The following is a 17,325-nucleotide window of genomic DNA, read 5'->3' as shown; positions in this document are numbered from 1 at the left end:
TGACCAAAATGATCAAAACAACTCTATGGACACTGTGCTGTGGGAAAATCCATCCCAGTGGTACATGGGTAATGTACAAAAGTAGTGTTCCTGGGAACTGAAGGGATGGGAGATTTTCTCATTATCTTTATTTATCTTTTTAGTCTATTTTCTCAGAACAGCTATTCCATTAAGCCATTTCTTGGGGTGTCTTTTCTAACTGAGATTAAATAAGAAGTCTGCACCTCCCTCCCCCTCTCTCAGCCTCAAACCACACATCCTTGGTGCAAAACAGTACACCCCAAGCAGACCTCAGGAGTGGAGGAAAAAAAACAGTTCTAGCAAATAACACTTATGAGTTTCCTTGAAATGAAACAGCTCATAAATAAGCAATTTTCCTCAAACTTCAAAGAGAATTAGAGACGCATTAGAAAACACAGACGCTGACAGCTTGATTTGGTAGTAAGTCAAACCTTAGTTTGTATATCACTTTGTTTACTGCTCAGCAGCAAAAATATCCTTAGTCCTTACCATTTTTTTTCATACAATAGTCATAATCCCTGCATTCCTGAAAGCATTTTTCCAAAAAAAAAAGTCTGTGCTAAACTTGAGATGCCTCACTTGTATTTGTTTTTAAAAAGGTTCTGTACAGAAGTTTACCATGAACTTCAGTTTTACAGTATTAGCCTCTGCTTATGCACACTTTTCCAAAATGCTGTAGTTGGCTGTGCCCCTGAACCACTAAGGAGGCATTTCCTCTCAGAGAACATCCAAAGATGACTTTCTGATGATGCATGCTTCATTATTTGTTTCAATGATACTGCAGTTCCAATATTCAAGTGCCAAAAAAATCTGCGCAGAAGTCAATGCTGCTTCTTTCTTTTATTCTTCTTTTTTTTTGTGTTACTACTATTGTTTGCAGCACTAGGCTGAAAGAGTGACTTGTCCAGTGCTTTCTAATTCTAGCCAGGGAGCAAACATCTCAAGTAGCAGTTTATCTGAAGGCACCTCTGCTTGCATCACTTTGACAGAGGCAATAAATATTTCTGTTGCACTACCGAGAAGATATGAAAGTTGACACTGACTTACTGAAAGAGACAAATTGGAAACTAGCATCATTATAATTCCTACAAAAAACAGGTAACACAATCAAAACATTGTTAATTTAATTCTGAACTGCATTAAAAACCTGCAATTTGCATGTATTCAAGAACCTGGTGGGCAATACAAACAGAACACTAGCACAATGAATTCATTCAAATAAATCACAGGCTTCCTTCTAGCAAAACAGTTCCTTGTTCCATGAAAGCAGCACTGGAACAAGCTGAGACCATGCCAGAGACTAAGGCCACGGCAGTCAAAGTCAATCTGGTGAGATATTCCTGCACTCTAGGAGTGTGGGAAGAGTGATACCACTGTCATCGGCAAATCACAACACAGTGACACAGTTGAACAATATCCAATTAGTTAAAAGGAATTACAAAACAAAGCCATACCACAGGAAGCTATGCACTAATCAACTTACAGTCCCCTGCTTCTCTTGTCGCTGGTTAGCTCTAAATGTGCTAGTTCAGAACACCTGAAAAATGTCATCAAGAAAGCTATCCCAAAACCTCTCTTTGAGACACTCCAATTAAACTACTCTAGGAGATTTTAGCTATAAAATTCTGACTCGACTTTGAAGAAATAAAATGCAATTGAATAGGGACAAGTGAAAGTTACTATGCCTAGAAAGAAATAATTAAAAGCCCTGTTACAGGATTAAAAAAAAAAAAATCAGCTAGGCAGCAGTTCTGTAAGAGAGGTTCTTGTGAGTCAGATGATAAACCTCATTCAGTTTCCTGCTCAAAAGTGCAAACATTCCACTATGTATACCCACACATGGTATGTACAGACTGAAGAGTTGCTTGAGGAATTCACCTCTAGGATTACTGGGCCTGGTTTTGCATATCTCACCAAGACACTTGTGGACTGACTTGATCAGATCTTTTGGGAGGGGAAACTAAAGGTTGCTTTGCTTTTTTCTTCTTTTATAAGTTTGAAAGGATTGGAGATATTCAACTTGAGAAAATAAATGGTTGGAGAAGGACAGCACCTAAATAAACTCTGTCTTTCCCTCTCCTATTTTGAAGCAATCCCTTTGTCATATTCATGATGAATGGTACAACAGATACGACTCCATTGACAAAGATACTAGAGGCTAAACACTAGTGAAAAAAAATCCTCATCAAGGATAGCATGCAGCAGGAGAAATTTCATGAGAAGACTGTTAAACCTCCATCTTGAAGATGCTTGAGAACAGTGATCAGTATTCTATTTCCGAAAGGCTAAGTGTAATAATTGAACCTGACTTGAAGATGAGCTCTTAGCATCACTTCCAACACTAATCCTGATACGGAAAAAAAACTTGACCTCTCTCCAATCCTACTAGACTCCATTACCGAAAAAGGTGGAAAATTGAAAATACTGAATTGATTCCTGAACTTCACAGTACACAGGGCAGACAAAGCCTAATGACAAGGAAAATGCAAATAAGATATCCAAACTAAATCAGAAAAAACTACGGAGTGTGATTACTACACTATTTACAACTGAAGAGCAAGAAAGCTGCTATAAATGAAAGGCACGAGATTTGGGGGAATCAATTCTCAAATGTATCCAAGTGCCATCCAGTTCTGCCAGGCTTGCAGGTAAGAAATAACAGCATAGGCAACTCATCCTGGACACACCAAAATCCAGCCTGAAAAAATACTTTTTCCAAGAAAATGGAAGGACTAAAATATCTTGTAATATTGTAGCACCTTTAAAATGTTATAATGTAACACATTCAAAATTCCAGGCGAGCAGAATGCAGCAGTACTGAACCATATCTGACCCTCTTAAACACAAGATAATAGACTTCAAATATCAAAAGACCACTCTACAGCTGTATCCCTATTCAAAAACAGTACCTGCAGCCTAGTTTTAGAATAAAGAAGTTAATTAATTTCTTACTTATTATTTTGAACATTCAAAAAGCAGAGGTTAGACTCAGTTATTAAAGACACAAAAGGAAACATCTGAAGCCTCATATGAGAGCAGACAAAGCGCTGCTAAAGAGGGATATTAAATATAGTCTGCCTTGGCCAAGGGGAAGAGAAGAAAGCAAAATACAACGATAATTAGGTCCACTATGTCTGCTTAACAGAACTGGAATGAAGAATACACTTGCACACTTTCCCCCAGGGGTCAAGCTCAGGTAATCCTCGCAGAAACAGGTAAGTACCTGAAGCTGACACCAAGAGGGAACATTCTGAAGTGTGACTCACAAAGACGGATGACGTCAAATGCAGGTCTAAAACATCGTTCCATAAAACCACTCCAGATCTGAAGCACCCATTCACACAGAGGTTTCTTTTTCAGTCAGCTCTTAGAGGCAGCTATGGAAAAATTTTGGATCATCTACCAATGAAAATAATACATCAACAAGCAGGAGAAACAGAAGAAAATGCCATTCTGCATTCAGAACTTACAGACATTAAAGTACCTCTTTGCCTACTCTGACATCCTGAACAAGTAAACAGGAGAGAATGCACTGCTCAGGCCTGAATATTCTCCAAAATCATTCAAGCATTTCCAAAGCACGTATGCTCCAAAACTTTCACTTAACATTTTCATTTATGTCTTTGCACTACAAGCTCCTTTCTGGATGGAATGATGCTGAACACACCAGTGAACACATTCTACTATCAGTGTATCTTTCTAATGCTGTCAGACTGCAGGCACCATCCCACTTTTGGCAGTAAACCTAGAGGAGCAAACACCTCAAAGTGATTTGCAAAGAAGCCTGAGAAAACAGCACTTAAGAAAAAATAATAACAGCAAAACCCTCCATCTTCAGCCACCTAGCTAAGCCAGAAATTCTACTCATTTAATGCAAAGGTTTAAAGGATGATCATTATTCAAGACAAGGAAAATTATGCAAAGCCTTTTCCATATATTAAGCTATTCAAATATACAATAAGATAGAGGATTTAAAAGGTTATATTAATAGTTGAGATTCTCGATTTGCTTTTACTTCTCGCATTCCTGAATTTTATACCTTTTATGCCTTATTTATAAACCTTTCAGTTCAAGTCATTCTTTACCAAGCAATGTATTTTGGCATAAACGTTTTGACTCTGAGGCTTCAGACATACCTAGCATCAGATCCTGAAATCCAGACTTCTAATGGACATTGACCCCCAAGTATTTATGATGGCTGTGGACCTTATTTCTCAAAAGTGAGAAAAATATAACAATGACTGAAATGTTAAAAAAGGAATAGAAATTGAAAACCTCTAAAGACGTTTAAGCAGTGAAAAGAATGAACTCCTAAGTCCATAGCTGAGCAGAAAATGGAAGTTCCAAATAGTGAGTGTAAATCAAAGATAAGAATAATCAGTGGATTTTTTTTATTTAAGTAAAAAATGTACTACATTCAAAAGATGACCCTTGCAAGCTGACTTGATACCTGTAGCATACTGGGGTGCAGAAGAAAAAATTCCCCAAAAATCTCAGTCATCCTAAGGGCAGCATGAACAAAAAAAATTCAAAAAAGCTATTGATGAATTACTAGATGGGTATTTAAAATATTGAGAGAGATTTACTGCAAAAGCAGAATGATGTGCTTGTCCATTACAAGGAAGATGGAAGTATTCTCCAGTCAGTAACAGAGACAGTTATCTAGGCAGAGACAAAATACTACTACACACACAGAATAAGTGCTTCCAGCTCAAGGGACCTGTGTATCTTACACTCCATGCCCCAAAGAGGTTAAGATAATACCAAAAGCTACAAGAATATGATAACCATACACACTAACATTGGATGGAAAAGTACTATGTACAATAAGCCCTTTAACTTTTATCATGAATGTCAAAACACAAGAAAGGCAAAACAGATTTGATGAAAGAAAGAAACTGATAGTAATAAAATTCTGCAGAAAAAAAAAATCTGCTTGGAGGTCTTTTCAATGAGATTGCAGTTTGATCAGCTAAGTATAAGGTAAAACCATTATGATGTGGATATAACAGTTTCAAAGGCAATTAATATTTCAGTTAAGAGTTCCATTTTAACTAGGAAAAAGTGTGCATTATTAAATACAGCTGAAACAGTTGAATAGATATTTCTTCAAAAGCAGTCACCAAAAGAGAACAATTTAGTAAATATGAATGTTACCCTTGGGAATCCGCCACCATAAATACTAGTGACTAACTTGCAATGTTTTCATTAGTATTTAAAAAGCAAATCTGAAATGTTCACTGTGAGTGAGAAAGCCTTTAAGAAAACTGAGATGTTTACAATAAACTTGACTTTATCTGTTGGAAATAACAAGTAAATCTGATTTAAAAACTGCTCATTGGAGGATTTTATAATTAGTGTGATACCATCATGAAAGGAAAAAAGGTATCAATTTCAATTCCTCTAGTAAAGAGGAAGCTCAACATGATATTGGTGAGAATTTATTTGAAATGTATAAACCATCCCAACAACTTAGCCCCTCTGAGATCCTAAGCATTTCCTCCAGAGCTGCAATCAGCTGCAGATGAACTAAACAGAACAGTGGGACATGTAGGAACTCAGCTGGATGACAGCCAGAGCTGTTTCCAGCGTTCCAATGTGATACAAGGAAAGGGGGAGTTTTACAAAGTACACATTACCTGGACTTGAGTTACACTCCCCGCCTACCTGCCCCCTTCCCCAGATTGCCTGGTGTTCATTTGCAATAAAAGACTTAAGAATCCTGCATGGATAGCCTGGCTCTAACACTCAAGAAAGTACAATACCAACTGTGAAAAGCTGAAGCAGAACTAGCAGCATGCTACATGAATAAATATACACTAGGTTAAGGAATAAAAGCATTATCTTCTCTGCTCTCTTGAATGTCATCAATTACAGGCGGAAGACATTTTTCTGAAATGGAATTTCTTTATCATAGAAATAGTTACATCCAAGAATGACTTTGATTTTTGTGTTTTGGACTTAAGAAAACCTGTGCTTCTTGAAGAATTAAGACACACACAAGAACTACTGCCGTTCTAGAGATTAAAACTGACATTTAAGGTGAGGAATTAACTAGAGTACATGCTTCCTAGATCATTAAACTGTATGTAAATTCAGTGGAATTTGAAATTTAAGATTCTAAATTCTGTAACACAATCCAAATACAGTAAAATCAATAATTTAAAAAAAAAATTGACAAAAAGTCTTACCTTTGGTGCACGCACATAATCTGTCTGTGCCCGAACAGTATATCACAGAGACAAACATATCTGGTTCCTCAGTGCCCTCTTTTTTGGGTGGCTCCACTTTGGCCAGAATTTCAAAGTTTGAAAGATCTAGTATTTTTACATATCCTCCCTGAGTAGTTATTACCAGGTGCCCAAGAGTAGAGATCTCAGATCTTCTCTCTCTCCCACTGCCATTTTTAGAAGTTAATTGTATTTCCTCTACAGGCTCCTCACAGTCGTCCTCTCGGTTATCCAATATATCCGGTGGGAGCAAAATCATTGAGGTAATTGTGTCTTGGGGGTCTTTGATATGCTGGATTTTTACTGGCTCCTCCTCTAGAGTAACTATTCTAGTGGCATAATTCATCTTATACAGCACTAGGTATCCACCACTAACACTTCTCTGTTCAGGCTGAATTATTAAAGGAGTTGGTACATCTGCTGGTGACTCATGCTGGATTACATCAATACTCGTGCCATTCACTACAGCAAGACTTGATTCTAGTTCCCCCTTCCTTCTATTACATAGTGCCGAGTTTAATTTATTTAAATTATTCAAGGCCTCTACTTGATTTATTGCACTCAGAGATTCGACAGGGCAAGTCCGCAGTCCCACTAACAGATGAACACCATCTGCACAAGGTGTGATGGAATCTACACACAGGTTCTCCTCCTCTGCAAACTTGGGCAGACGCAGGCACTGAACCAAAGTCCCAGGCTTGGGAACCATAGAGCTCCACTTGTCCGAGTCCGGAGATGTCAGGTTGGCTGCAGCATCTGCGAACTGCTGAATGTAAGTCACAGGGGGGTCCTGCAACAGCAACTGTTCCTGACTGTCCAGCTCCATTTCAATGATCTGTGGAACCGTGAAACCATCGTCATGTATACTTTTACTCATAATATTGTTCATCTGTGAAAAGAGTTTTCCTGCTTTTTCATCAGACTCCTTAATGCTGTAGAGCAGCAATACAGGCAAAGTCCTCCTTACCAGAGGGGAATTCAGTTCTGAATTAGTGCAGGATTCATTGTCAGTTGATCCCTGTTCCGAGACACTCTCACCTCGAGTCCTACTTAAGCCATCCAGTGATCTCTGAGAGTTACTGCTAACAGGAGAGGTAGCAGGTGATTTGTATGTTAACAGACCTCCAGCTAATAAACAAGGAAAGGGAATGTTGTGTTGCTCTAGATGTTTTTCCTTCATCTTTTCACTCTTACAGTTGGCCAAACAGGGATTGGCCCCAAGCTCTTCTAGATCTTTAACTGTGTCCTCCAGAACATTTGCAACAATTTCCCACTGAAGTTTTTCAGGCTGCTGAAGAACGCTGAGAGCTGTTATATCAAGGCTGACTTCCATAGTTTCTTTTTGTGATGTATGCCCTTTAAAACAAAAACATTTAACATAATACAAATGCTCAAAAGACAAAACAGGAATCATACTGCATATACTACTGTTTGTTGGAAAAAAAGGACCTTTTTCTACATCTCATGGTCTTTTTTTCTCCACTTGGTGATCCTTACTCAAAGACGTAAACCAGATTATAGAAAATAAACATGTAGCCCTCCCTCCCACAAAATTTCTGACTCAACCTCTAAGAAAATATCACAAGAACATTATACATAGCACTGTTCTGCTGCCATATAAACTCTTTATTCAGGAAGAAATACTTTATCCAAGTGCATACCCTTAGGGAAACAGTCAAGACACAGGAACTCTTTCTGGCAATCCTCTGAATTTAAAGGGTTTTGTACAGCTGTAATTTCTTCCTGTTCTAAGAAAGTTCTTTTATCTTGGTTTGTGTGCTTTATTGACAGCAAGATAAGCAATGCCTGTTGTCAAGTAAGACACTTATTAACTAACAAAGTGTAGTTTTTCTTCTCTCCTGCCCGCAATCTCTCCACCACACAAACTTAAATACTGGCATTCCTTTCAAGAGAAATCCTTTTCCTTTTTTCTTATACAGTGAATATAGTATCATTGGTTTTGACAGAGGTTTTTTTAAAGCCTGAAAGAAGAATTTCCCCTTTCACCTCTAAACTATTACATATATAACAGATCAGATGTAACCTACCTGTAACAGATTCCGATCTGGAATGCTCTTCACTGTCTGAATCCTCCAGGAGGTCATCACTGAAAAAAAATAATGCATGAAGGACCCCATGTACATGCTAACTGCATGCTTATTTTTCATTAGATCAATAAAAATTCATAAAAAAACCACAGTGTATACTATAACTGGCCATTCCTTTTAGCCAGCATTGTTCATCCACTGACAAGTTCATCACAGACACCAACAACATAAAGACATTTTCCTCCATTATTGAACCAGTAGACCAGATTTCTTTTTGTCTCATCCTACTATTCTATTTCCTACAATTCAGGTATAAATGGTATTAAAATGAAAGCAAATTCTCAGGAATCTTTCCAAGAAAAACGAAACCATACAATCAGTACATCTAAAAACTAATACTGACATCTTCAAATTCCTCAAAACAATCTCTGGAAAGTGGAGCTGACAGACTAGTCTTCAATTCTACAAGGCCATTTTGTAGCTAGTACTGAAACAAGAGATGAGCAGTGTTGTTGGTTTTAAAAATGCTGCCAGGAAAATAATTCTGTTGTAAAACCAGACTCTGTTCAAGACACCTTTTCAAGAGAAATAGGCTCCTGAGTAGTTCTAAGAAAATATAAATAATTCATGCATCTGACTTTTCCAATAAAAGAAATTATTTCCTATTTCAGGCTCCTTACACACAGGAAAGACAGTTATCCCTTTGTAGCTTCAGGTTCAACTACTCACAGTACCCAGTCAGATCCTCAAACTTCAACAAACTGGATGCTTATTCCGCATCCCCAAGAAAGAGATCTATGTGGGGCCAAACCTGATCAGCCTTCACTTCACAACATGGCAGACAAAATTCAACATTCTGATCCAGCCCCCCCTTAAGTGGAGAAGTGCTAGTAAATTCCATGTAGTTTAAGTGAAATGAAAGATGCTTAGTTCCAGGCAATATGATTGCACTGTCCTTTATCCAGCTCTCAAAATTGGTTTGATTCTTTAACTATTAAGGAGTTCCCACTCCTAAAGCCACAGTAGGAGTCCAGGCAGTTGCTGATGTTGCCCATGTCGGCAGAAGAGTAAGCTTTGCATTCACTCTGCACTACTGTAGATATCACACCAAGCTTAAAACCAAAGATTACCTCCTTGTCTATATAGCAGTATGGCTACTTTCTTCTTAACACAGAAGTTTAAGAAGCAACATTCAGAAAACCAGCAAGACTTCCCAGACAACTTTTACTCTAAATTTTCCAACAGTTATTCACTCTATTGAGCTTTGGCAAGACGAGACAAGTGTTCCCAGTAACAGACAGCATGAAGCACGAGTGAAATACTACTTTTTCTCACATCACACCTTCTAAGCACTGGTTGGCATACCTTCTAGCTTATCCAAACCCTTGCAACAGGACCATCTTATTGTTCAGAGTCTGGATGCATGTATTAAAAGTATGCAAGAAAGTACAAATTCCTTGAAGCACATTCACACAGCTTATTTTCAGAATAACATAACCAGAAATTACAGAGAAGCAACCAGAGAAAAGCGTGTTCTAGAAGTCCATGAGGAGCTTTTGCTTTCAAAACCTGAAATATATAATCCATAACTAAAATGAAAAGCTGATCCAAAACTTCTATTCCTTTATCTTTTTACTCTGCCTCCGAAACATGAGCAAAGGGTAGCAATGAGATCTGCAATCTCTCTGCTAGTGGAGTATAAAACTGGAACACTAGGAAACTGGCTTAAAAAATAGAAATTTAGATCAGTCTTTTTCAAGTGTTGAATTGTGTACAAATACAGAGTGACTAAAAATATTATTTCCATGAAATGAAAATTACCAACCTTATGTTTCACAAAGCATGACCTTGCTAAATGGCATTTACCACTTACACAGAAGCTCATATTTCTCATTTGGTAGAGTGGCATACCTGTCTCCTTCTAATTTTGGTATGTCTGAGCAGCTAGAGGAATCTTCTAACCATGCTAGTGTTGGTCTCCTTGAGTCAACCCCTGAGCTCTGCTCTCCTGATAACATAAGTTGCTGCACAATAGCAGGATCATATGCATTGATTTCAAATTTTAAGTGGACCTGAGAAATAACAACAAAAAACAGAAGAGGTATTTGACTTTGAATCAAGATATGCCTGATTAGTAAATAGTGGATGAAAAATGATTGTTTATATTGCATACCTTCATAAGTTTGGAAACATCCCATATGCAGATCTTTCCTCGTTTTGTTGCAGCAGCTAGAAAATGAGGGCAACTTCCAGATCCAAAGCAGGTTATTCTGTCAGTGCCATCTGTGCAGGGAAATTGTGCCGGACTTGTGGCCAGCGTGACTGAAAGAGGTACATTCTGAGTGTGCTCACCCTTGACAAATGGGCAGTTTGGGGAATGTCTCTCATGTTCAGACCTTTCCAGATTAAAAAAACAAACACAGAAAATATCGGGTTTTTTTACTGTGAAAACTACATAGCATATACAAGCTAAGCCCCAGAAGTCAAGCTGAAACAGAACTGTATTGCAGTCAAGCATACAAGAGAGTTTTGAAGTTACTGACACAGCTCTCCCTGCTGATTCTCCAGAGCAGACTGTATTAAAGACTTTGATTGCTCAGTGCACATTCATATTCAAATGGATCAATCTACACAATGCTCTTAATATAATTAGTCCATTAAAAAAAAAAAATATTGTTCTATGGGCAGTAGACAATCATGTCCACATGAAGAAAAGCCCAGATTAAGTTAATGCACATTAAAACTCTAATGTTATGAGTATCTTTAGAAGCAATGTCCTGTTTTGAGTTCTATATCCACAATTAAAAAAATCAAAACTGAAAACAGTCCTGAATGTCACATTGACCAAGAAGCACGGAAAAACCCTAATCTTCATATATAACTAAGGCAGAGACATGACAAGAGCAATTACACAGCTACAAAATGTCTTGAAAATCGTAAGTGAAAGGAGTAGACAAAACCTATGAAGATAATATTACAAGGAAAAGTTTCCAGCAAGTCAGGAATCCGATGTGTTCAAGGAAAGATTATAAATTACCAACTAACCAAGAAAAAATTACATTAAGAACCCTTTAATCAGTCTAAGGTCCCATGTTTCTGTCACTATGCACAATTTTAGATTATTACTAGTAATAGATACTGCAACTTCACATAAAAGCACTACACAGCTATGGCAGTTTTTGAACCTGAAAAGAGATGTAGTCCAGTCACAATCAAATAAAAGACTCAGTTGAGATTCCCACAAAGAAGTATTGGCTGAAAACTCTCAAGGAACAATTTGAAATGAAACAGCAAATCAGAATTCAGAAATAAAACCAACCACCTGGTTTTTTTTCTTTTAGTATTATACAGAAATGTGATATAGTACATCAAATCTTTTTGTGATTTGTTTCATGGAATCATTTTGGAAAGCCATTCTTGTCAATGACTTGTCCTAAACTTACCAGAAATACCATCAAAATATGTTGATTTTTGTCCTTTGAAGATTTCTAATCTGTTCAGCACAAAATTAAGCGTGCTTCACACATCACTAAACTTACCAAGGTTCATCTGTAGGCTCCCAGCACACCAAGCACACACTACAGGTAAAGCACATGGCTCTGTCATCTCCTGATGAAGCAGGCTATGAAAAGAGGAAGAAACACTTGAAATTTATATAGCTATGTACTATGAAACACTTTTAACTAGGTGATGAAGTTCTTACCCTCTAGTGACATACTAAAGCATCACATCAAACATATAAAGGGCTACAAATTATAGACTACAAAGTGAAAAGTATTTCACATTAAAAGAAGGATACACGTTACTATAGAAGAGATCCAGAACTGGCATTCATGCAAGTCATTGGATGCAAACCACAGACCTAGAACAGAAATGACTTTTTTTTTTGGCAAAAGTTCACAAGGTTCAAAAAATTTAGAATTGCAGCAGAATAAATGCTTGGATGAACATGGGTTAAAAAATATTCCTACCAATCTCTTAAGATATAAAGTATTCTCTACCACTCCTCTGCAAAGAACAGGTGTTACTAGCTGAAGCAAATGAGGAAAAAACAGTCAAAATTCCATTCTCTTAAAATTTAGCATTTTCAAGACCTCATTTCAAGACATGCTTGGGAATATGCAGATACAATTCCAACATATGAACTCCCTGCTTTCCTCCTTCGTTACAAGTTTAGGAAAGCATCCAAAAACTTCATCCACCTATCATGCTTTGCAGCTGACAGAATGAAAGAGACAATATTGCTGTCAAATGATAGGCACCGCCCAGCCATCATTATCTAAATCCGTATTATAAATATTTTTCAAAGCAGAAATTTCAAGGAATGAAAAATGAAAATAAGCAAAAGTAGTGGAATAGAACATAGAGGTTGTACATATTCACGAAGCCTAACAATTTAATGTGATCTAGGACCTCTGATACAATAAAGTTCTACTAGGCAAGTATGGTGAGAGAACTCCAGTGCCAAGCTACTCCTTTTATGCTTTACTTGTAATATAAAAAGGATCATTTACTCAACAATCTAACAAGGAGAAAGACAGATTCTACATAACAACCAACTTCCTCTCTATTATGGTTAACTCAGATCAATCTGGTATTTCAAAAAGTTGTATATGCTGAAGTTCAGAACAGTATTCTCTGTGATCTGTACAAAAAAAAAAAAAAAAAATAGAAGCAAACTCAAGGCACCAAAACCCCTTGAAACTTCTAAAAAGAAGAGCCGAATGACGAAGTTTTTATGGTTTATGCATAACCAAAGGAATCCATTAAATAAAAAAAAAACCCTACTAAAAAACATCACCACCTCTTTTCCCCTGTCCTCCCACCTGGGAACCAAATACTAAGAACAACTAAATCTCTTACCTGGTGATAGAATCCAGCTTGAGCCATAGGATCTGGCTGTGCCCACCGATAACCCACATGAGGCCATGAAGTGAATGTCTCCCGTCTGTTAGCTTCACTATACATCAAAGACCTACAAAGGTGAAAAACTCTACATTACCCAAAATTGTCACTTAAAATTAAAAACCCAAACTATTTATAAGACTTTCAGTGCTTTAGTAACCATTAAAAATAGCACAAATAATTACCTGTAACTTACATTTAAAATTATATTTAACTATTACAGGAAAGGTACAAACTTCCCTCACTCAGGTGCTTAAAGCACATTTCCAGTAGAAAATGAAAGGCCACATAACAACCAATGGACCTTAAAAGCAGGATTAATAAAATAAGTTTCCAGGTAGCCTATTTGATCTACCTGCAGGAAAGCATCAGATGCCCAAAGCTATTCTGCATTGAAGGCAGGTGGAGAATTTAGCCCACCAGAACTGCAAGAGAGTTGGATTTTTTTAATATGACAACTACCATAAAAATGTGGGGTTCTTAGTTAAACAGATACGAATATGCATATTTAAAAATACTCTAAAGTGATATTTTAGGCTTAACTGAATACGTGGTACAACCCCCCCACCAGTCATCATTCACTACATACTATAATACTTGTGAATTTTAAACTACTACATCCCAAAATCTGAACCCCTCTGCAACTCAACAGTTAGAGACCAAAGAAGTTTCTCTCTTTTCCACCTTCACTCAGTGCATGTCCCTCATCTGCAACAGTACATGAGAAATAAGCATCAGTTTTTCTTTTCCCTTGACAGAGTTTTGTTCTCCCAAGAACTAGGGCTGTTAGATGGAAAGGTGCCTTATTTCCTGTTTCTGCTTCTCAGCTACAGAAGATTTTTGCTGTCTTGTAAGAGAATGGAAATATTAAACATTTCCTGCCAAGAAAGTAATCTATTCTAGCAACACCCACATAAGAGCTATCTTAACTTGACATTATACCAGCTCAAGAGACAGATCTAGGGAGAACTCTAATCAAAATACAATATGGTGAGGTACAGGTAGACCTGAAGGCTTGGGGAGGGAAAGTCTAAGAGATGAAATCAAATTCATTAAATCATTTGAGGTGTAAGAAATGATAATACCCATGCAAATAGTATTTGGACAGACACTTTCAAGAAAGAATAATTTATAAACTTAGAAGATTTACCAGTATTCTAGCTAGTCTCAGCTTATAAAGGTTAAAATCATGGGTTACTTGCTTCTGCATACATTACCACTTGGATCAGAAAGAGATGAAGCAGCAGTCTGAGCTAAAATGTTCTCTTACCTCAAACATGTAGCAGGTGACTAGAGAGTTTAGCAGTAGAATATATATGGTCTGCAAAGGTAACCTCCTAAACTTCTGAACCATAAAACATAAGCATGACTCTTCCTTGTATGAAGGAGGAGCAACTGACTTCAGGATACAATGTAGCATGTATTTAAGGCTGCAATTGTTACCTTTCTAAAAGTATATGTTGGCATTAAGAGCAAAGTAAATTCGATTTGCATTAAAGCTGAAACTCAGACAGTGTTGTGTCCACAAAGGCTTTGCTAAATTCAGTAATACGCACAGCACAGCGTGCATTAAACAGTCAATCAGCTGTATGTGTAAGAGCAACAAAGCACAGGATAGGACTAATCCTTTGGCAAGTAAATTAAAGTCATCTAAGAGCTTATTCTGATACAACTAAGGGGTCAAATTCATCACTTGTCTCAATATACCTGTCCACAGACCGCCCAGGTCCCACACCAAGCTCTGGTCGTGCGCTGGGTAAGAGGTAAGATAACCTATCCATCACAGAGGATGCTACAGGTAAGGCAGCAATATTTTGATTTATCTTCTTGAGTTCATTTACAATGGCACTGGCGACAGACTTCAAAACATGATGAGGAAGGTGGAACGTAACCGTTGCCCACTAAATAAGAAAGAAAGCATCTATGTTTTAAAATTTTAACGTTTAAACAACGAACAGATCACAGGAGTGTCAAAACCAAAACCAAACACATGTGATACCAAGAAATACAACAGACACACAAAAGCAACACGAACACAATACAAGGAAAGTCAGTAACTACAAATTTTAAGCTCAGTCGCGTTCTTTAGTTGACTTCATCAGCAAGAAACTAATCTTGTTTATTCTCTTACCAAGTGAAGCTTGGTACACACATAAAACTAAGGAACAGATAATACATTCCACTGTCTTCAAACTAAATCCACCACACTGAGTCACAGATTTTGTATGTTTCAATGGTAGACACACAACTTAGACTTGGGAATCCATGTTTGACAGTACAAAGACAAATTCTTACCTTTGCAACTTTATGATTTGCTGCTGTTTCATGTGAGGTATTTTTTAAGCCATCCTTCAGTTGTGTGATGAACAAATCATATCCCTCTGTGCTAGAAACATCTACTTTTTCTATGCAAGCAGATAACAGCTGCTGAGCCTAAAATGCAGATGTGCAAGCAAAGTTAGCATCCACACTGAGCAACTTCGAACAGAATTACACCTGTTTCATTACTCTCAGAAATGTCCTTTGCCAGATCCTACATTATCATATAACAGTGTAATTCCCATAAAAGATGCAGACCTGAGTATGATGTTCCAAATTTTACTTCACAGGCCACAGATAAACTTCAGAAATGGTAACAGTAATTACTACAAATTCCCACAAGGGCTATATTACCAAATGTTAAACAAGTCAGTCATAGAAGTTAAAACTGAAGATCTATTAAAGCAAGCAATGAGAAGACATCTATAGCCCAATGCTTTCTCTTCAAAAGGATTAATTCAGTTTTAATGACAAAAAGTGACAGCAAGAACAAAAGTCCTTCCATTTTCTGAGTAGCTCTGTGCCTTCAAAAAGGTAGATAATAATGAGAACAACAACACTGCTACAAAATTAGAGATAAGTTACTTACAATGCTAATACAGTGAAGCTGAAAAATGAGGCAAAGAAAAGCCCAGACTAGTTTAGAAGTTGGCTCTTAAAACTCAGAAATAATGCAGCTAGAAAAGAATTCTATGAGCATCCATTTATAGACATTTTCTTCCAAGTCTCATCTGTTTCCAGCTTATCTCTCTCTCTGGTAACTTCATTTTGTCAGGTAAGATTTAAAGGTATGCTCGATGTGCAAGGCACAGAGTATTCTAAATCTGCTATTAGCTGAGTTAACATCTGAAAAATATTACAGCAATTCTTTCAAGTTGCAAATACAGGGAAATATTTCCCAAGGACAATGGTCAGTCAGCCCTTTAAACAACCACAAACCACTGAATGGACCAAAAGGCTCCTTAGTTATGTCCTTGAGAAGTCCACGGGAAGAAAGCCTGAAATAAGGCAAACCAGCCCCCTAGCTAAGGTTGTATCAGAAGAATAACAGATAGACTGTGACAGTTCCTGAAATTTAGTGTTCTATGGCAAATTCAAAACAGCATAGAGGTTGCTTCATTACTTGTTAATGCTGACAATTAGAAATGCTAAAGGTGCACTGCATTGCCAGCAGACCAAACTACTTAAAAGACAACTTAAATCAAGTGCAGAAATTGGCAGGAAAGTTTTAGAGACAAAAAACACTGAACACCATTCCACGAATGAAAGTTCTTGACCTTTCTATGATGAAAGAGGTGGACAGATGTGTTTGTACAATATTTGCTTACTATTTACTAAATTTTTCCAGGGTCTGAGTTACCACCTCTTTAAAATTAAATATAAGAACTTGAAACTGATAATGTTTTGCCTCCTTCCTCACTTATCTGGTGATGAAACTCCCAAAGCTACTCCTACTGAACTCCACATTTCTTTTTCTACAGGAAGGATCTTTACAGAGAAGTGCTGTAAATAAGGGTCTGTAAATTCTTCAGAACCAAAGAATCTTTCTGCCAAAAAACTGACACAAACTTACAGGTTGTGTTGAACCATGTGAGACTGCAAACCCGTCACAGCAGACCTTATGAAAGGAAATCCTGACCTCTGACACTTTCTTCACACTCAGCCACACATACCAAGATTCTTTAGTAACCCACAAAGGGTATAAATGTGATGCCAGTGGGCAGCAAGCATCAGGAAGCCAGAAAGCTCTCTTCAGAGACCTCTGTGAAGCATTTTATTGCTGTTACTCCTATTCAAGTCAC

General features: G+C 37.4%; 1 protein-coding gene across 2 annotated transcripts in view; it reads right to left on the bottom strand.

Annotated features, from left to right (window-relative positions):
- Positions 1 to 17,325, bottom strand: part of BIRC6 (baculoviral IAP repeat containing 6) — a 175,602-nt gene that overhangs the window by 141,807 nt on the left and 16,470 nt on the right. For both annotated transcript variants that reach the window (XM_066178597.1, XM_066178596.1), the window contains exons 3-10: positions 15,500 to 15,637; positions 14,912 to 15,105; positions 13,163 to 13,274; positions 11,839 to 11,921; positions 10,473 to 10,695; positions 10,211 to 10,371; positions 8,300 to 8,358; positions 6,213 to 7,607 (exon numbers count right to left, since the gene is read on the bottom strand). In XM_066178597.1, the coding sequence (XP_066034694.1) occupies positions 6,213 to 7,607; positions 8,300 to 8,358; positions 10,211 to 10,371; positions 10,473 to 10,695; positions 11,839 to 11,921; positions 13,163 to 13,274; positions 14,912 to 15,105; positions 15,500 to 15,637 (2,365 nt within the window). The remainder of the gene's footprint in view (positions 1 to 6,212; positions 7,608 to 8,299; positions 8,359 to 10,210; positions 10,372 to 10,472; positions 10,696 to 11,838; positions 11,922 to 13,162; positions 13,275 to 14,911; positions 15,106 to 15,499; positions 15,638 to 17,325) is intronic.

This window comes from Chamaea fasciata, unplaced genomic scaffold, assembly GCF_029207755.1.
Source record: "Chamaea fasciata isolate MVZ Bird 193981 ecotype frontalis unplaced genomic scaffold, bChaFas1.0.hap1 SCAF_3, whole genome shotgun sequence".
Classification (NCBI taxonomy): domain Eukaryota; kingdom Metazoa; phylum Chordata; class Aves; order Passeriformes; family Sylviidae; genus Chamaea; species Chamaea fasciata.
This window is presented reverse-complemented; position numbering and strand designations above follow the sequence as displayed.